The following is a 19273-nucleotide window of genomic DNA, read 5'->3' on the forward strand; positions in this document are numbered from 1 at the left end:
TTTTATTGCTAAATCATAAGCATTAAGCTGAGATAATGGGAGCTACCATTATTCCACCCATGAAACATTAACTACATTATATAATTCAAATTATAAATTTTCAGGAAAAATTACTTCAGTAACTTTCAAGACACTTCCAATGTTCTTAAATCTGTAACATTATCACTTATTGATTTGCACAGAAAATATGTTCCCAGTTGCCCCTTGCTGCTATAAATCTGGTTTAGTACCACTATTTAAACACCTAAATGTTAGAATACACACCTCACAATTTCCATGTGAACTATGCACCTATCCAGAATAAGCACTCTGATAGCATTTTCAAAGACAGCTCTCTTAGAAGGTTTCTCGATATACATTGTGCCATCTGCTGTTTTGCTGTTTTTTGTTTTAATGTGAGCATGTGTTGCATAACACTGAGACAGAATAAAGATCATGGTTCTCAAAAAAAGAGTCCAATTCTGACGTTTCTATAAGGCAAACTGCTTTTAACAGCCACGGCTTTTCACCCAGCCTACCATACCTTGCAACCAAGTTTAGGAGAGAGTCCCCAGTAATTTTCTTCACAGAGTTCACACTTTTGTCCCTGAGTGTGAGGGGGACAAATGCATTGGCCAGAATCAGCATTACAGTTGTTCTGAGTATGGGCACAGTCACAGGCTGCGAGAGAAACAGAACCAAATGGTAACTTTATCCACACTTTACTACAGAGAATAAACTCCAAGACCACCAATTATCTTACTTTTCTTATGCAGTACATTTGTCTGTTCCACTAGAAACTTCTTGTCAACCCTAATCACTAAGAAACAAATCATGACAAAAGTGACATTTCATCTTTTTACTGGAAGCCCATTATTGCTTATTGACTTAGCCTATTTGATGCTTCAAAAAGCAGTGCTGCACTTCCACAGGGGGATCAACAAGACCAAATAAAATTACTTTTGGAGTAGAGTACATTTGTACACCTTTCTATAATAGACAACATAAAACTCATCAGGAGATAAGCTAATGTTCTCAAGCAGGTGAAATGAATAACCTCATGAATTGCTTATTGAATAATAGGGATAGATAATTATTGTTATAGTAACTAACTACTGCAGGATGCACTTGGCTATTTAAGAAACAAAACACTATTCCAGTTAAAAAGCAGAATTTCAGGGAAGTGATCTTCTTAATCTTTTTGGTAACATTTAAGTAATTTCCAATAATGAAATGGTTAAAGGAACCCAAGGGATCTTTGATTCTTATTATAGACAAAGTATATTCATTTCAAAACAATCTTATCACAATCTCACTGCATATTTCATTTTAATGTACTGTTTGAGACATGAAAAAAGTGGTTTTGTCTGGCTGGAGAAAAGGCAGGCATTCCTTTAGCTATACTGTATTGAAAAGGGCATCTTATTAACATGAAAAATTAGGTTTTGATGGCATATTCTCCTTTTAGATGAACAATTTCTTCCTTATCATGACTAAAAATGGCACAAAGACAGGTGATGATGGGAAAATAGACTCAATGACTTTTTATCAAAGTACGAAACACATATTTAAGAGCTAAATGAAAAAAAAATAAAGTAAAAATCTTTAGGAGTAGATCTTCACTTTCCCAACTGCAGAAAAAAAGCTTTCATTCTCTTTGAAGGACTGAAGGGTTTTGTAATAAAGAGACAAAGGAGCCATTGAGGATGCAATATTTCTCTCACGCACCCTTTATGAGTTATTTCATAGTCACCACCTTTTACAAGGAGCCACACAGTAAGCAAAGAAACATTTTGTTCCCTAGCTTAATCAAAGTATTAGTAGACCTTCCTACAGATTCTTCTGCATTGTCATCAAAACAACTGACCTTTGCCAGAGTTCAACATACAATATAGTGCTGAAAGGAATTCCAGACACACTCTGGAAGGATCATGGATTAGAGCTTACGTGTGCAGCCACCATCCTGGAACGCGTAAAAGCCATGAGCACAACGATCACACTTCTCTCCAGCCACTCCTGGCACACAGTGACACTGCCCCTGATGATTGCAGTCCTCGGACACCGAGCCAAACTGACTGCAGTTGCAGGGAACACAGCCAAGCCCAGTAAGCAGCCCATAATACCCGTTCTGTTGGAGAAGAAATAGATTTGTGCTGTTCCATAAATTTTGAAAACACTACAATATACACTCTTGTTTTCTCTTGTTTACTCCCCATGAAGTCCGGCCTGCATGAATCTTAGCCAGCACTGCGTGACTGCTGTGGAAAGACTCCCTGGCCTAATGTCTTCACTGTTGCCAGCTATAAATCCATATGCACTTGGGTGAAAAACTCAACCCTGAAATGCTCTCGTGGCCCTCTAATCTCACAAGCAAGACACTATGTTTTGAAGTCTGCTGTTATTCTAATTTAAAGACTTGCATGAGGTGAGGCTGGGCTGTGCTGATCAAGCACAGACACCTATGACTATGAATGAAAGCCTAGAAGAGGGCAGGTCAGTGACCCTGTGTACATGTACATTCATTCAGCTGGGCTGGCACAAAAGGCAGTAACAGGGCACAGATATCCTGCTCTGGTCTCTGATGTAGTTCTACACTTAGCATAGACTGGAAACTGCTGGTTTATATCACCAGTGAATATCTGCTTGTTTTATAGCAGGCCTGCCTTTCAGCTGGTGCTCAACCATGATGTATGTATTATCACCAACCGCATTTCTTCAGATATTCCCTACTCAGACTCCATTTCACAGAAGCACAGCTCTGAGATCCCTTCAGGTTTGTTAACAGTGTTTGGTTTGGTTTTTGACTGCACAGCACCAGCCTGAACAGCCCTATGCAAGAGAGTGCTGAGTCAATTACATAGCTTCACATCTGAAAGGAGCACATGCAGACCAATTTTCAGACACAAAAACCTCTGCAGACAAACTTTGGTCTCCACTCTACAGGCCCCTCTCCCTCAAACCTATTTGTTGCTATTCTCTGTGTCTGCTCAAATCAAAATCTATAGATAAAGAGGAAGACAAGAAAATCTATAAATCAGCAATAGGCAATATATCTGCTTACCAAGCATTTATCACATTTTTCTCCAATTACATTTGATTTGCAGGAGCAGACACCTGTCTCATGTTGACAAGTACTTGAAAGGGAGCCATTCACGTGGCAGGCACAGGCTTGTATTCAGACAAAAAGAAATCAAATTAAAAAATTATTCATGTGCATCTATAGGCATTCATTATTATAGAGAATTCAAAATCTGGTATATGATGTGTTTCATCTGTTTATATCCCACAGATGCTAATATACCACAGAAATGCCTGTGCATTTGGACTAAAACTTAAAAAAACCAAAACAAAACACCTCTGAATAGCTGTATTTGAAAAGTTTTTTTTTTTATTCCAGCCCTATATGTGACATTCAGAAGAAAGAAATGTGTCCAGCATGTCACTGGAGGGACAGTGTTAAGCAAACCAGTAAGTTCCAGGGATACCAAGTATAAAACCCTAACATAAGACATTCCCATCCCTCAGCCTAACCCAACCCCGGAGTTTTCAACCTGCACTTGCCAACACACAACTTGAAGGTTAACTCTTTCATCAAAGATGCACACGTCCCCAACCATCTTGCACGTGAACACTACATTTTTGTGTTCTTTAAATGCTGAGAGTAATGAAAATAGCAACTTACCACGACAGTTTTTGTCAATTACTGCATCCCCATAATACCCATCAGCACACTTTTCACAGTGGTGACCTGCTGTGTTCCCCAGACATTTCAGGCACTGTCCTGTGAAGGGATCACAGTGGCCCTCTTCTTGAGGGTTTACATTGCCATTGCATTCACAAGGAGCACACGACTGTCCAGCCATAAGAGGATTCCCATAGTAACCATTAGCACACCTGCATTAGAGTTTAAAAGCTTGATCAGCTGGAGTGTGGTCATGTCATACACTCTCCTCACTGAAGGGAGTTTTCCTATTAAATTTTAAACAAAAGTGTGTCTGTATTTCAATGAAAGACAAAATAAGAAGGAAAATGTTATTAGGAATGTTCTGTGCATGTGCTATGAACAATACAAGGAAGATAAGATGATGAACACCTAGTGATGGCAGTGATATAGATGTTTCACCCAAAATTAGTGTACATACTTTTCACACTGAGAGCCAGTATAGCCTGGAAGACATTCGTCACAGACAATTCCACCTTCTTCACTCAGCTGGCAAGTGGGACTGAAACTATTAAGAATATTTAAGGCAGTTGGTATCAATGCACAGAATCACAAGACTTTTGCAAACATTCAATATCCACCCTTCCTTGCACCTAGCTGTATAAACACACAATTGCAATTTTTCCTAGTTTATCAATGCTTTTAACATTATAATGTGTCAAAAAAATAAACATATAATTTTTTAAAACTCTTGGGTTTTTTTTTACTTTAAAAGCAAGATTTTAAAACTTTCTAAAAACTTGGCTTTCATTCTAGTAAAGCAGTAAAATTGCTGTCCTGAGTTCCTTTTTTTCAGATACAACACTTCTGTCCTTCATCTGTTTTCTTAAAAAACAAGGAAGATAACCATGGTTTCAGTGCAAAGTTCAAGGACAGGTTGAATTATTACTTTCATCCACCATGCAAAATCATACCAGCTCACTCAGCCTGTCTTAGCCTAGTCTATATATTTGTCTACCTCGAAAAACAATGTTTCTATGAGATATAAGCAAAAAAAGATGAAGAAAAAAAAATCCTTTTCTCTCTCCTTCGGATTTCATGATATTTTTCTTTTTCTCACTTTCTGGTTTTGCTGAAGAAGCAAAAGACAGTCTTGCATAAGAAGCTTACTTGTTTGCAGCAGAACTCAGAGGACATGCACAGGGCTGGCAGTCCTCAGATGTTCCTTGGGATGGATTTCCATAGAAGCCAGGTAAGCACTGATCACAGAAAGGTCCTGTTGTGTTGTGTTGACAAGCCTGTAAGACATGGAAAAAATCTTTTTATATTTTCGTTTGATGGTTTTTTGGCCCCTGAGGGATTCCTACAGCAGTCTGCATGCAGCATGACATCCAAGGAAGCCATTCTTCAAGCTATGAAGAACTGCCTAGAACCCTGAAAATAAGTGTTTGATTTTTAGTGAGTTATGACAATCCTGATGGTTTTTTCCTGCATTTTAGAATATATTTTATGAAACCAGGCACGTAACTTATACACATACTTAAATGCATTTCACATATTGCACACACTTGCAGTAACAAACTTATATAGTTTTTACTGGTGTTTAGCCATTTTATTCCAGTAATCTTTAATTTTCAAAAGAGATCTGAGAGCTAAATTTTTCTTCACAAGATAATGTGCAATTTCCACTGGTATTAGTCATGGAAGATGCATGTATATCTGAAAACAGATATTCACTGCTTCAATTTGTTCTTTTCAGGAACCTGCAGCAAGCAAAATAAAGATTCTTATCAGCCAGTATATGATGGCATTTTTATATTAGTTCTGACTATTCCTCACTTGAAATGATAAACTGAAACAAATTGTTTATTGGAAAGCACAATAATGCAGTCTTGAAACATACTCTGAACTAAACAATGAAAAACAAAAATAAACACTTGGTACCCATAGCTTGAAATTAGGCACACTGTAAACTTGTCTCCCACAGTCAAAATGCTCTCTTAACTCCTAAATAGATGCTTGAAACGCAGAACACTTTGAAAGATGACTTACAAAGCAAACACCGTGAATGTCACACTCAGTTGCATGCCCATTGCACTTGCAGGGTTGGCAAATACCTCCAAAGAGTATTCCATCCACACGGTAGTACCCAGGGAGACAGGACTGAAAAGAAATGAAGGGAGAAAAAGCAGTAGCATTATGTGTGTTGAAAATACACATCAAAACTTTTTCAAAGAGTGTGCATCTGACCACCCACCATCCAACCCATTCACACTGTGGCAACTGAATACTCTTTCAACCCTATTGATGTCACTGTAGCTCTTTTCAAGTGGTTGTTTTTTACTTGCACTGGATAAAGGGGATAAGAATTAACTTCATAAAACTTTGATTCATCCCTTTGTTCCCTGGAGGCATGAAAGTTAACTTTTGTGCCGTTTAATATGTGAAATTCATTATTAAGGGACAACAGAAAAGGTATTATACCACCTCTGCAGAACCATTAACAATGCTATAGCACAATTTCAGTATTTTCATACTGAAATTATTTGTCAAAATATTTCCTGCTATTCTGCAGTAGGACTGTGCCTCTCTAAATCTTCTATTTACAGATACACAAGACACCACCTTGCACAATGCATTTCACCCTTGTGGGCTCTTCCAAAAGCTACCATTCCTCCCTGCTAAGGTTCCTCATTGCCTCCATAAACTTAATGGCACATAATAGGAATAAACTGGACATGATCCAGCTCCACAAAAGGTGCTATTAATGAGTAAAGTAAACTCAAAATAGCTTCACATAGCTTTAACAGCTGCTCCCTCTGAAACACTGATATTCTGAAGCACATCATTGTATTCTAGTGCCATGAAAAAGAATTCAAGAAATAAGTTTAAAATCCCATTTAGAGTATCTGAGAGAAAATACCTTCAGGATTGCATAAAGTATAGCAGGCAGCAATTCACCACAGAACACACAATTTAATGGCAGTTTAATTAAAGGCAGCCCGCCTTTAAACCTAGATCCTTTACAATAGGAGATAATTTTGCATACACAAAACACTGTAAGTGTTTACCTCACAGGATAATCCTGTGTAACCCTGAGGACATTCACAGAATTCCACATCTGGTGCTGAAGAAAGATCTATAACATTTGCACTTGCAGTATCCAGGGTCACAGAGTCCAGCCTAGGGTTAAGCAGGAAAACATCACATCATTTGTTTCCCCAGACTTATCTTCAGCAGGACAGTTTGCTTCTGGGGAACTAACACCAGTGAGCACTGCTTCCTGGCAGGGACAACTGAGGAACAGGCATAAATCTTTAAGAAGTCTGTGATCACACTCTTATCACAGCATTTGCAGATGTCTCCTGTTATCATTATTGTTACTGGAAGAGACAACCTCCTCAGCCACAGGTAACATTTTTGTAAGAAATCTTTACAAACATTCCATAAAGACAAACACACTATCCCTAAATGAACATTAATTTTACCAGAGTGGTGTGGGTGCACAAAGCAAATTTGGTATCAATTCCTGTTTTATTGACAGGAAATGCTAACAAATGACAAAATATTCACAGACTATTTTGAGTTGAAAGAGATCATCGAGCCCAGCTCTTAAATAAATGGCCCATATGGAATTTGAATCCATAACTTTAGTGTTATTAGCTCTAATTAGGGAATGAGGAAGAAATTATGTCAGTGAGTGCAAAGAAATTAAGTAAATGATGAAGCTGCTTCCCTTGAGAGCAATACAACTTTATTCCTGTATCTTGGGGAAGAGATGAAACAAAGATCTGTAAGGTCTGAGACAGATACTGCCAGTGTTGCTTTGAGACTATGGAATGATCAGCTAACCCACTGCAGTCTAATTTTCCTATTAAGGAGTCCCTTAGAGATGAGTCTCAATAACATCCACAAACAAACATCAAAAGAAATTACAATCAATGTCTTTATTGACAGGTTTTCAACAGTCAGTAATGGATTAACTTGCCACATACCCAAATAAGCATACTGTAGAGAGTTCTGGAGGCATTTTCCCCTAAAAACAGTAGCCATTGTAATAAGGCTTTTATGCACTATTACTTTAAGCAGAAGACAACATCTCTGCTGTCAGATATCTTTAAAATCAAATGTCCCTTACCACACACTCCATACGACCGTGTTTTGGGGACAAAGACTGGTCTTAGGAAAATTCAATAAACAACATTTTTTTCTAGAAACTATTAACATAAAACTTCAGGAATACTGCCACTAAGAACCATGATCCATATGCAGAAAAATAAGAGAAGTATATAGATTAACTTGAATATTTTATCTCTCTTACCTGTACACAGCCTTTTTGGCAATGTTGTAGTTGGCCCTGATCAGAAGATGGGTCACATTTGCCAGAACAGTCATCAACATTTCCCGGTCTATTGCCTTTTTTGTATTAAAATCTATGAAATTCTCTGACACAAGTCTCACTGAATTAGAATACTCCTCATATGGCTGTAATGACAAGCCCGCTGCTCTTGTACTCAGAATCTGCCTGTTACCCTGAAATTGAAGGACAAGAGAAAAAAGAGAAAACATTTTCCATATTTGCATGTACATTTTATTAAGCAATAACATTTAGTGTCAAATACACATCCATGTAACACAGAGAAGAGGGAGTCAAATTAAATTCTTTACATTAAGAAAAAGTAAGTAAAAGGTCAACATTTTCTGTGGCTCCAAGACCACAATCCCATTCTCTCTCGATTCACAGACTTCATAAATCTTTTATAAAAGAATAAACTGAATTGCAAAAATTGAATACCTCTACAAAACAGAATCTCCTTTCTCCTCTGTTCTATTGCTAGCACATATGAAAAAATTATGTTTTTGGAGATGCCTGGATTCAGTATAGAGCCTTACTTTTTAATGCAACATAAATCTAGAAAACTAAGCAATCAGCAAGAACACTCACCTGTTTCATAAGCATAAGTCTGTCCAGTTTATTTTGTAAATACAGCTTTGTACATTTGGTAATAAGCAACTCACCCATATACACACAGATTAAATTCTAAGTATTTAGCATTTAAAACTAGTATTGTATACCTACGATTTCAGACAAATGGATTAGAAAATCAGAGAAATAAGTAATAATTTTGTAATTATTTTATTTACAAATAAAATAGTTATAAATTTCATTTATTATTAATGAGTAATAAATAATAAAATTTTGATAGTGACTTTTAAGGGACTTAAAACTACTACTATAGAAATATTATTTTATTTTTAACCCCTTCATAGATTCTTAATAATGTCTGAATAGTAACAAGCTGAAAAAAAACCCACCTGAATGATGACATCCACACTAGACACTATATCACTGTCCACGCTCTCCATTGGAATGTCATAAGATACTGTATACTTCAAGTCTCCACTAAAAGCTGTGAGCTGAAACAACAAAAAGCAAAGCCTTAACAACACAATAACCTCCAGCCAACACAAAGAAATTACATGGGCCACTACAGTGTCCAAATTATAAGACACTGTAGGATTACAAATACCACTTCACAGAAAAAGTGTAACATGCCATGAGTGTCGGCACAGGGACAAGAGCTGGCTTGCTGCTGTGCAGGTGGTGAGAGCTAGCTCAAGGCTCTACAGGTGATTCAGATAAGTGCCCTCATTCATTGAAACACTAACAGGACTCTGAACAGACAGCTGAGGTGTACACTATCATCCTAGCCAAGGGGCACAGCATGTAGGAGTTTTTCACATTCCATATACCACCCTTCAGGGTCCTTAGCCCCTCACCTGCTGCTGACTGCTACAAAGTAAGTTAACCAACAATTAGACCTATATTAAATGAATAAGAAATCAGAATTTGAATCATTGTTGCCCTGTAAAAAATCTGCTCCCTAATGATACACTTCTTACACTTGTTTTCATTTACTGTGTGACTATACCAATAATAAACACAGCTGCATGGGCAGAGAGAGTGGACTGAAATACAGGTAAGGCTACAAGGTTCTCCTCTGCTCACCACTGGTGAGGCCACAGCTGGAGTTTTGACTCCAGTTCTGGGCCTCCCAGTAAAAGAGAGAGGTGGATATACTGGAAAGAGTCCAGCAAAGGGCCACTAAAATGATTAAGAGCCTGAAGCATCTTTCATATGAGGAAAGACCAAGAGTAGCAAGACTGTCCCACCTACAAAAGGCTCAGAGAGATCTTATCAGTATATACAAACACCTTAAGAGAAGGTGCAAAGAGGATGGAGCTGGGCTTTTTTCAATGGTGCCCTGTGCCAGGAAAAGAGGTAATGACCACAACCTGAAATACAGGAGGTTCCTGCTGAACATCAGGAAACACTTATTGTGAGGGTACCTACACAGTGGCACAGGTTTCTCAGAAAGGTTGTGGAGTCTCCATCCTTGGACATACTCAGAAGCAGCTCTCTGATCATGGTACTGGTTAACTGCTCTAGGTGTCCCTGCTTGAGGACAGAGACTGGGCAAGATGACCCCCAGAGGTCCCTTCCAACCTCAGCTATTCTGTGATTCTGCTGCAAAAACTAGTACACCCAGGGTTTTAGCAAGTAAACAGGGAAAAAATTAAAGACTAGTTGTTTGGAAACCGAAGATGGCTAAGAAGCAGGCAAGAGATTTTGATGGTTCCATCTACTGTTATTAGACAAGGCACTAAAGGTGTAAGTTTTGGGCCAAGAATCAAGTGCATGGGAAATGTGAGCATATAAGTCAGTAACAGTCAAGAGAGATTATATTGTGTCAAGGATAGGCAGGGAAGGAAGTGGAGACATGGATGAACTCAAAGTGCAAAAAGAGGGCACTGGGAATATCTGCACAGGGACATTCTGATTTAAAAAGCAGAGAGGTACAGTGAGAAGTGTGGTAATACTGAGCTTTATGCGTATTTATGCTTTAATTAGAGAAACTATATATTTAGAGCAACAGGTTATGGTTAAGACAGAGAACCTGTGAAGGAGTTTTGGCTTCTTAGCTGAGTACTTACTTTATTTCCTAGATATGCCTCGGGTGCTGACCAGTAATAAGTATTTTTCAGTACTTTTACAGCCTCAGTGTTGTTAATACTTATTTGATGGGGTCCATCAAATTGGCTTCGCTGAGGCTGCACACTCCTTGCTTTGTACAGATCAGTAACGAGCCATCCAGTCATGTCTGAAATCTACAAGAGTAATAACATTAATGGCAGTCAGCAGTTGTGTCACTGAGAAAGCATTCACCTCTTCCTAGATATTCACTCAAACTGATGGATCTAGAACACTTCCATTAGTCAAGTCTGATACCAACATATGCAAATATGCCACTTCAGACTAGGATGGTCTCCACCTCTCTATTTGACAGGAACAAAAATATGAGTGTGATTTTCATCCTTCCGACAATATTAACATTATACCTACGCAGCTCCCTGAGACAGAAATGCAGAATTTCAAAGGCTTCAAGGCTAATTGTCCCCACTTATAGATAGTGCTGAGCTAGAGGAAAGCAAAAACTACAGCCCCAGAGGAGGGACTTAGATGAGAGAACTTTGTTCTTTGCACAGAAAGAGTTTTATTCAATCATCTTAGAGTTTCAGTCAATTTGATATGTTGTCCTCCTTTTTGTCGCACACAAACAGGAGACCAAAGTGTAGCTATCTCTGCAAAGATACATAAGGAATTTGGTAGGAAAAGAGTGGCCCCAAAGCCCCATAACTTAAGAACTCTCTAATCAGAAAACAGTGATTTTTATAAAGACTGTTTACTAAGAAACAGTATTGGCCATATTGCCAGAGGTCCAATAGCCTTGTCCATTAGGTACGAGAGCAAGGAAACAGGTTTGGGGTTATCTCTTCAGCATGGAAAAAAAACCTTAACAGTCAGAAAAAAATATAATTTGTCCAATGAATTATTGCAGCCTTCATTACCCAATACTTCTGATATTACTGCAAGCCAGCAGGGCCAAAGCCTGCACTGGGATGACTTGCTGACTACCTCAGAGCTGCCCAATAATACAGAAAATCCATTTCTTTGTAAGGAGACACATACTAGAATCTGAAGTTAACTTGGGCACATGTCAAAGAGAAATATAGTACATTTTGCAGCTGTCTGAAGAAAGAATATTAGGTCATGGACATAACATTTAAATACCTGACTGATGGGCCATGTAAGACTGTCACAGACATCAGAAACACCAAAGCAAAAACACTCTGTGCAGCCCTGCGGATTTCTTTCTTGCAAATTGTAGAATCCTGGTTTGCAGAGATCACAGTTTTCACCTTCTACATTTTCCTGTCAAAGGCATATAACATTTGGTTCACATCAGCACTATTATGGTAACAAATACCATGGATTAGGTGGGATTTAGGCATAACAGCATTCAGAAGGCTGTAAAAGAAAACACATTTCAGCACAGCAGGATTATTGAATAAGACTCAGAGCTTAAAACTGAAACTGATTGGAAAAATTCATCAGAATTTGCCAGTTCATCAAAATCTAAACAAGCCCCAGCAAGGGTTCTATTGTAGTAAAATTTCAACACACAGGCAGGGTTTGAAAAGCTTCTGCCAGCTTGCCAGTCTACTTCTCTTGTAGCTTGACTTTGTAGATTGCTCTGGAGAAAAGATCTCATGTTTTCTGAATCCAGATGGATTACCTTTCAGATGTATCACCAGATAGAATCCAGAAAGTTCACCTTTAAGGTCAGGCTCTAGGAACCACCACAGTCAGCTTCAAGACAATAGCTTCTCAGCATCTCTTAATATTTATGCTGTGATACCCACTACTGCTGCTACCTCTTCCTGGAAGAGCACCACACTATGCTGGGTGGCAGCTCTTCCACCCAATATGCTCTGGGGCTAAGGTCCAGAAACTCCTGCTCCAGAAGTAGAGATGCTCCAATCCCTTAGCTCCTTTCATTGGTATTCTGCCATGCAAATTAGGTAGCTCAGAGCATACAGCTACACACCTTTTACAATGCAGCATTTACAGGGAATAAAAAAACCAAAATTGTGTACCAATATTTTTTTTTCCTCATAAAATTTGTGCAGGAAAAACGTGGCTATTTCTTAAAAAAAAAGTTTAAACAATTGCTGCTGACAAACAAACCAGCAGAGAAAATATTTGATAATTACCCACAAAGCTGTGTAAATAGCAGATCTCCATGGGCATTTCCACACACTAAGATACAGAACATTTCCTACTTCCAGGGACAAAATTCGTATAGTGTCCTGACTTCGTATCAGTACAAGACCTGAACACACACCACTCTCCAGTCTCAGCCTTGGGTTTCATTTATGGGAAAACTCCACTACAAAGGCAAAAAGAACTTTACAGAACACCTCACAAAGTTCCCTGATACATGTGGTTAGGTCACTAAGACTGCAAGGCATCTTACTGCTTTGAAGAGGCCTATACAAGCTCTGCACTGCCATGTGAAACACAAAGCCTGTGGACTAAAATCTGCTTTCAGAAGCAGTTACCAGGGTACCTTCACTTCAGTCACAAGAATCACTCCAGACTGCAGACTTATATCAGATCTTGTCCTGTGGAGCATATTTCAAGCTTACCAGAGAGAAATCTGAGACTTCCAACTGTCTTTCCTTCTGAACAGTGTTTGGCATGTCAAGATTACATAAAACCTCATTACACAGACAGATTACACAATTTTGTAAGCAAAGTACAACCTGTGTTTGCAAAGCATACTAATAATTTATGATCTCCAGTTCTGATTCAAAGGCTGAGGATGGCTGCTTCTATTTGTTCATACGCAAACTTGGGAAAAATCTCAGGCAAAGTGTCCCCTGAGATAATGAGAACTTAAAATCTTGGATTTTTACAGAAATAGTATTTGTATGCTCTTTTATTTCTCAGTCTTCAGAATGGATTTGGATCACACATTTCACTATCTAACATTATTAGATATAAATTATTTATTTCTTAATGAAAAAGAAAAATCTCACCCAATGACGAGACCTCAAGAGCTGTGTTTCAGGAAAGATCAAATATCAGAAAATGCACTATATAAAAAAAGATTAGAGTCTGCAAAGGCTTAGAAATCCTGTCTCCTTCATTTGATATTTGGAGCGCACAGCTTTTCTCCTTTCATCTCCATAGGTGGTCTGCTGGCTACTGACAGTCTTTGTGATCAGGCCTAAAAATTCTGTATGCCAGGCTCATGCCCACAGCAGCACTGAAAAGGGGCAGTTTCTAGTCCAGTTTATACCAAAATTTTCACTAGTTAGCTGCATTGGCTGATAAAGTGTTACCCTAGCTCAAAATCAGGCACTTATCTGCTTTTTCATATTTAAATTGGTGATTGGAGCCATTTTGTTTTTCCAGAGTCTTCTTATTTACATAGGTTTGATTTTTTGGATCAGATAAATTGTTCAAAAGGACTAAATTTTCTGAAGAATTGTCAAACAAACCATGTTATCTTTGGCTCCTGTTCACTATCATATTTGGCAACAAATACATAAACGACGCTAACATTTGGGACAGAAAATTAAGTAACTTCTTTAAATGTTGGCTCAGTTTTTAAATAAAATTCAGTGGAATCTACAGCTGCAAGAAATTTTGAGAGGTTTGGATATTTACCAAAAAATAAAATGCTGCAAAACTGCTCTCTTTTTAAACATTTTTATGGTTTATATTTTGTAATTGAATAATTAAACCATATTTCATACATATGTCTAGTGCAAGTGTTCCAATAGTTCTTTCCAAATGCCTGCTGTTTCTTTACACAAAGCAGATGTTTTAAACACAACATTTGTTTGCAAGCAATCGGTGGCTTTGAAGAGAAATATCAATTCATTCCTAAAATCCAACCCAGCTAGGCATACTCACTCTCTATGGCTGCCTCACACATGTACAGGCTTTATTTCATTTTAATGTCGATCTGGCCCATTGTTATAGAAAATGTTGTATTAGTAACATACAGAACTACTCAACATAAAATACCATATTTTTCAGTACAGAAAATAATTAGTAGTTTTGAGTTCTAGGCTTTCAGGTGTACACCAGGTTACATCTTACAAAGGAAATTATGTCCCCAGCAAATTAAGTAATTTTAGTATTAAAAAGAAGTAAATAAACCACAAATTCCATGTTGAACAAAAGTGGAAGTTTAGTACTCACTTTGCAAAGACAAGGTTCTGTGCATGGATCTTCATTGATGCTACCAACCAGGCTGCAGTTACAACGCAGGCAGTTTGGGTAGCCCCGATACCCGAATGCACAACTATCACATTTTTCTCCTGCATAACCTTCCCTGCACTGACACTGGCCTGGCCAAGTCCCTTAAACAGCAAAAGTAGAGAAAAAAAAAAAATCAGACCAGGCAATAGGCTGGATTCAAGATGTCTCAGAGGGTACAAAAAATTTAGCATTCCTTTTTTATTACACCTCATGTCATATTCCAAAGATACTTGGCACAATGTCAGTCTCACTATCTATTTTTCACATTTAAAGAATCAAATGTCCAGAAATTGCAGCAAAATGAATGAATTGCAGCAAAATGAATGAATTGCAGCAAAATGAATGAATTGCAGCAAAATGAATTCAGCTGTAACAGCATTCACAAACAACAGTGTTAGATCTCAACACCTCACATTGTTTTACACAGTAGGAGCCCACAATCCCCACAGGAGAACACGTTCAGGGACCTGACATACCTTAAAATCATGAAATTACATTATGCCTCAGCCTCACCTTCCCAAAGTGGTACCTAAAAGCCAGCCATTCAAAGGTAGCTAGTGTTCCCTCAACCCCAATGACCTCCAGCCAGACTTGAATTTTAGGGAAAAGGCACTTGCTGTTTCCTTACCACGCTGAGAGTCAGAATGGTGCTCATCTTTCACACAGACAGAACTCAGAGACCCAAATGGGTCGCAGTCACAGGGATAGCAGGGGTGGTCCTCATAGGGAGAAACCTATAAAATAAAAGTTTACTGGCAAATTCTCAAATTATTAACTGGGAACGGTAAAGTTACATCTGTTTCCTGTCTTCAATCACCAAAGCTAAAATGAATAAAACTGGAAAAAGATAATGTGGGGCAATAAAGGGACTAGTCTAACTTTAGCAAGCAGAAGGATCAGGGGATTACAGTCTAGAAAAAGCTTAAATGTGGCAACAGAAGTTGATCTTCAATAGCACAAAGATATAGTAACTGTTAATGGCTGGAAGCTGAAGTCTGACACATTCAGCATAAATAGACATTTTTTTTTTAAGTAACAGCAATTAACCACTGTGAAGGTTTGCCAAAAGATATGGAAATGTTTAAAACAAGAGTGGATGCTTTTTGCAAAGACATTCTGGTTCAAAGAGGAGGGAAATTAAAGAAATCCTTGGCTCTGTGTTCAATGGAAGGACAGCTTATCTATTAATAAAGATTCATTCTGACTTCATGATCTCTAAATCTTTGAAATATAAGGCAGTGCATATCATATGGCAAGATTCTATTTTTTTTTCCCAGGGAAAATTGTCCTTTGAATGCTTTACCTGTAAAGCAAATCAGTAATGACCTCACATTTAATGGCTATGAGTTGATCAAAGATCTTTCTTCATGCTTCTTACAGCAGCTCTGAGACAATCTCTGACTCCAATTTATTTCTTTGGATGAGCTGTACCTGCTGTCTATCCATACTCCTATGGATGCAACCTTGCCCTCTGCACCAATTTATGCCAGATTTTTAAAGTATAGGTTTTTCAAAATATGCACGAACCTACTAAAGCAAGACCATGTGGAGTAGAAACTTAGTTCAGAATGTCTCATTATACGGAGACCTCCAACACTGCAGTTACACGTAATGTTAGTTATGTAAGTTCATATGGTTAACTCTGTCAGACGCATCTTAACAAATGTCTTGTACAGTTTGTGCCCCTTTTTCCAAAGAGTGACACTGGAAACTACACTCAGAGAGCTCAAGTTCTGCAACAATCATATCAAGAAGAGCATTTGTTGCAACATCTCAGGAGCCAAAGATTCTGATCTTCGAGCCAGGTCCTTTTTAATGCTGATTGAAATGGGCTGAAACAGGATGTTACACAATTTTTGCACTTTTGAAGACAGTGAAACTTTAGTACTTTGGACCTTTTTAGAGCTTTACCCACAGAAGATTTCCTGCGTACATGATTTCCTATCAGAACATGTATATTTGCACACTAGGATATCAAGTGTCATCTTCACTTATAATTTCCTTCTCCAGCATCTTGACTTGTCCTCCTACACAACTGGACAACCATTTTGGTTCTTTCTGAAAGTTTTGGCTTTAAGTCATTTACGAAAAAAAAACCCTCTATAGTTCTTAGCTATTCTATAACTAAAAAAAAAACAATAGATTAATCACAATCAGCTGAAATAGGCATGATACCATGTTATAATTCACCAAAACATTAGAATGGTATTTTCCAAATCTTACTTTGTGTGGTCTAAAATATCCATCAGCACACGTTTCACAGTTGATCCCAGTAGTATGTTGAGTACAGTTTAAACACACACCACCTCCTATAAACTGGCCATGAATATCCATGCTCCTTTTCTGATCTGCAATAGTCTGGTTGTAATAACAATCTTCTGCTTTGTTATGACAGTTACATTCTGAGAAGGAATGGAAAAGAAATCAAATTTTTTCTTATTCACACTGTGTAACATTTCCTATAATACTGACATTTTTCAAAGTTGAAAATGTAAGTAGAGGAGCCTATGAATTGACCTCAAAAGTGTACTTTTTCCCTTTAACCATGCCATGTGCTTCACCAGATATAATACACTATATTTCTTATCAAGTAAGCAAATTCCAAAACCACTATTATCATTTTAACAGCACTGTTTTTAGAAGTATTCTGTATATCCTACTACGACAATCTTGTCAGGACTGTTGTCGACAGTGATGTGTGCAATTAGCAATAACTGTTCCTTCTTCTGTCCTCTGCCTTACAGATGAAAACTTGCCTAATTCTTGTCTTATTTGTTTTATAGACAAAATCTGAGAAGTCAACAAAGTACTTAAGTATAAATTTTATTTAGTTTAAAGAGTGATATTATGACTTATGCAAAGAATTCAACTAAAAATACTTCTTCTCTATCCAGAACTTTAAATTGTATCCAATAGGTTCTTAACCGTCTGCAGCTTGTGCTATACATTAGTAATGCCAAGTGAGAAAATGCACCAACACATTCAGCCACACTGGCACAGCCTAAGTCAATCTATCAGACAATCTGAAGTGGAATTGGCCAATAAGGAGTTTCTTTCAAAATATTTGCTATCAGAACAAAGTTCTTCATCTGACAAAATTTATGATCAATTGATGAAACTTGCATTTCAAGTAGCTAACAAAATGATTGATGCAAATCTGCTAGTTTCTACAGGAGTACAATAAATCCCAAGTTCCTTTGAAAAAGAGATTCTGGAAGCTATACTACATGACAACTCCACTAGCCAAGGAGTCACACTGAACAGATTATGGAAAATCATCTAAACATTTATGACTAGAAGTAGGTTCTCAACCTCTGAACAATCCCATGAAGACAGTTAATAGTTTGTGGCTTTTTCTGGTGAATTAGTACAGATCTGTATGAAAGCAACCTCAAGTAAGAGAATAGTCAGACTTCATGAAACTACCTAAATGCCTGTGCATACTTACTCTCACATTTGTTCCCAGCAGAAAGGGTTCCTGGTCTCCATGGTTTTTGGTGGTAGCCTGGACAGCACTTGTTACAGCTCTCTCCACATGTGTTGTGTTCACACTGGCACTGCAATTTCTAAGAATAAAAAATCCACTTTCTTGAAATATTTTTTAATGGAAAATCTAATCAATTTTGCCAAAAGTATGCTCAGTATCAATCTTACTCCAAAAAATGGCATGACCCACAAATGGCATTGAACTGCTCTACCATGGTACATCAACTACTAGGAAATAGCCTTTCCAGAACAGGAGGGGCAAATATCCTGTGCTGCAAGACAGACTATGTCTTGTGCCCCTTGAATTGTTTAAATTCAATGCCAAAGAAGAAAAGTTAACTTCAAGAAAGTTATACTACAAAACCCAGATATGCTTGCTCTGAAAAAAAACATATAGCAAATAATTTGTATGCATCATAAGATTTATCTTCCTCTTTCTCATTCTCCTTAAGATTTTTTTTAAATTATTATTTTAATTGGAAAAGTTGTTTTACAAAAATAATAAGATTAAAGAATACCTTTGTGATTTCATCCAATGGGCAACTTCGAGCGTGGCCATAACAAATACACATGCCACCAACAGAGATGTCCTTTATTGAATAGTAGTACTACAAAAAAAACCAAAACAAACGTGAGAAATGTATGAATAAAAAACATTTACATGTATTTACATTTCCCTGCCCTACTCTGCAAAATAACCAGCATTCAACTGCTCCGTGTAAATAAAAGAAATACTTGAAAGTATCTGCCATTTGGGGAAACCTTCTACTTTTGCGGTTTTTATTTTCCCCATGTTTTTCCCTATCGGTATGAAACACTAACTGACTTTTAACTTTTAAGTAAGCATGTAAAATTCCTCAGCTTTGAGAAAGACCAGCAAATGTGACCTCAACCGAAATGTACTTGCAAAAAAAAAAAAAAAAAAAAAAAAAAAAAAAAAAAAAAAAAATTAATTTTTTTTTTCTCTT

General features: G+C 37.6%; 1 protein-coding gene across 1 annotated transcript in view; it reads right to left on the reverse strand.

The window, feature by feature from the left end:
* LAMA1 (laminin subunit alpha 1) overlaps nt 1–19273 on the reverse strand; it is a 98567-nt gene that overhangs the window by 43663 nt on the left and 35631 nt on the right. The window contains exons 6-22 of the mRNA XM_068192012.1: nt 18824–18913; nt 18268–18385; nt 17043–17221; nt 15448–15553; nt 14760–14920; nt 11775–11915; nt 10637–10810; nt 8957–9058; nt 7962–8173; nt 6712–6823; nt 5693–5803; nt 4811–4938; nt 4122–4208; nt 3662–3873; nt 3041–3147; nt 1927–2107; nt 524–660 (exon numbers count right to left, since the gene is read on the reverse strand). Of these exons, the coding sequence (XP_068048113.1) occupies nt 524–660; nt 1927–2107; nt 3041–3147; nt 3662–3873; nt 4122–4208; nt 4811–4938; nt 5693–5803; nt 6712–6823; nt 7962–8173; nt 8957–9058; nt 10637–10810; nt 11775–11915; nt 14760–14920; nt 15448–15553; nt 17043–17221; nt 18268–18385; nt 18824–18913 (2358 nt within the window). The remainder of the gene's footprint in view (nt 1–523; nt 661–1926; nt 2108–3040; nt 3148–3661; nt 3874–4121; nt 4209–4810; nt 4939–5692; nt 5804–6711; nt 6824–7961; nt 8174–8956; nt 9059–10636; nt 10811–11774; nt 11916–14759; nt 14921–15447; nt 15554–17042; nt 17222–18267; nt 18386–18823; nt 18914–19273) is intronic.

Source organism: Anomalospiza imberbis, chromosome 1 (genome assembly GCF_031753505.1).
Source record: "Anomalospiza imberbis isolate Cuckoo-Finch-1a 21T00152 chromosome 1, ASM3175350v1, whole genome shotgun sequence".
Taxonomy (NCBI): Eukaryota; Metazoa; Chordata; class Aves; order Passeriformes; family Viduidae; genus Anomalospiza; species Anomalospiza imberbis.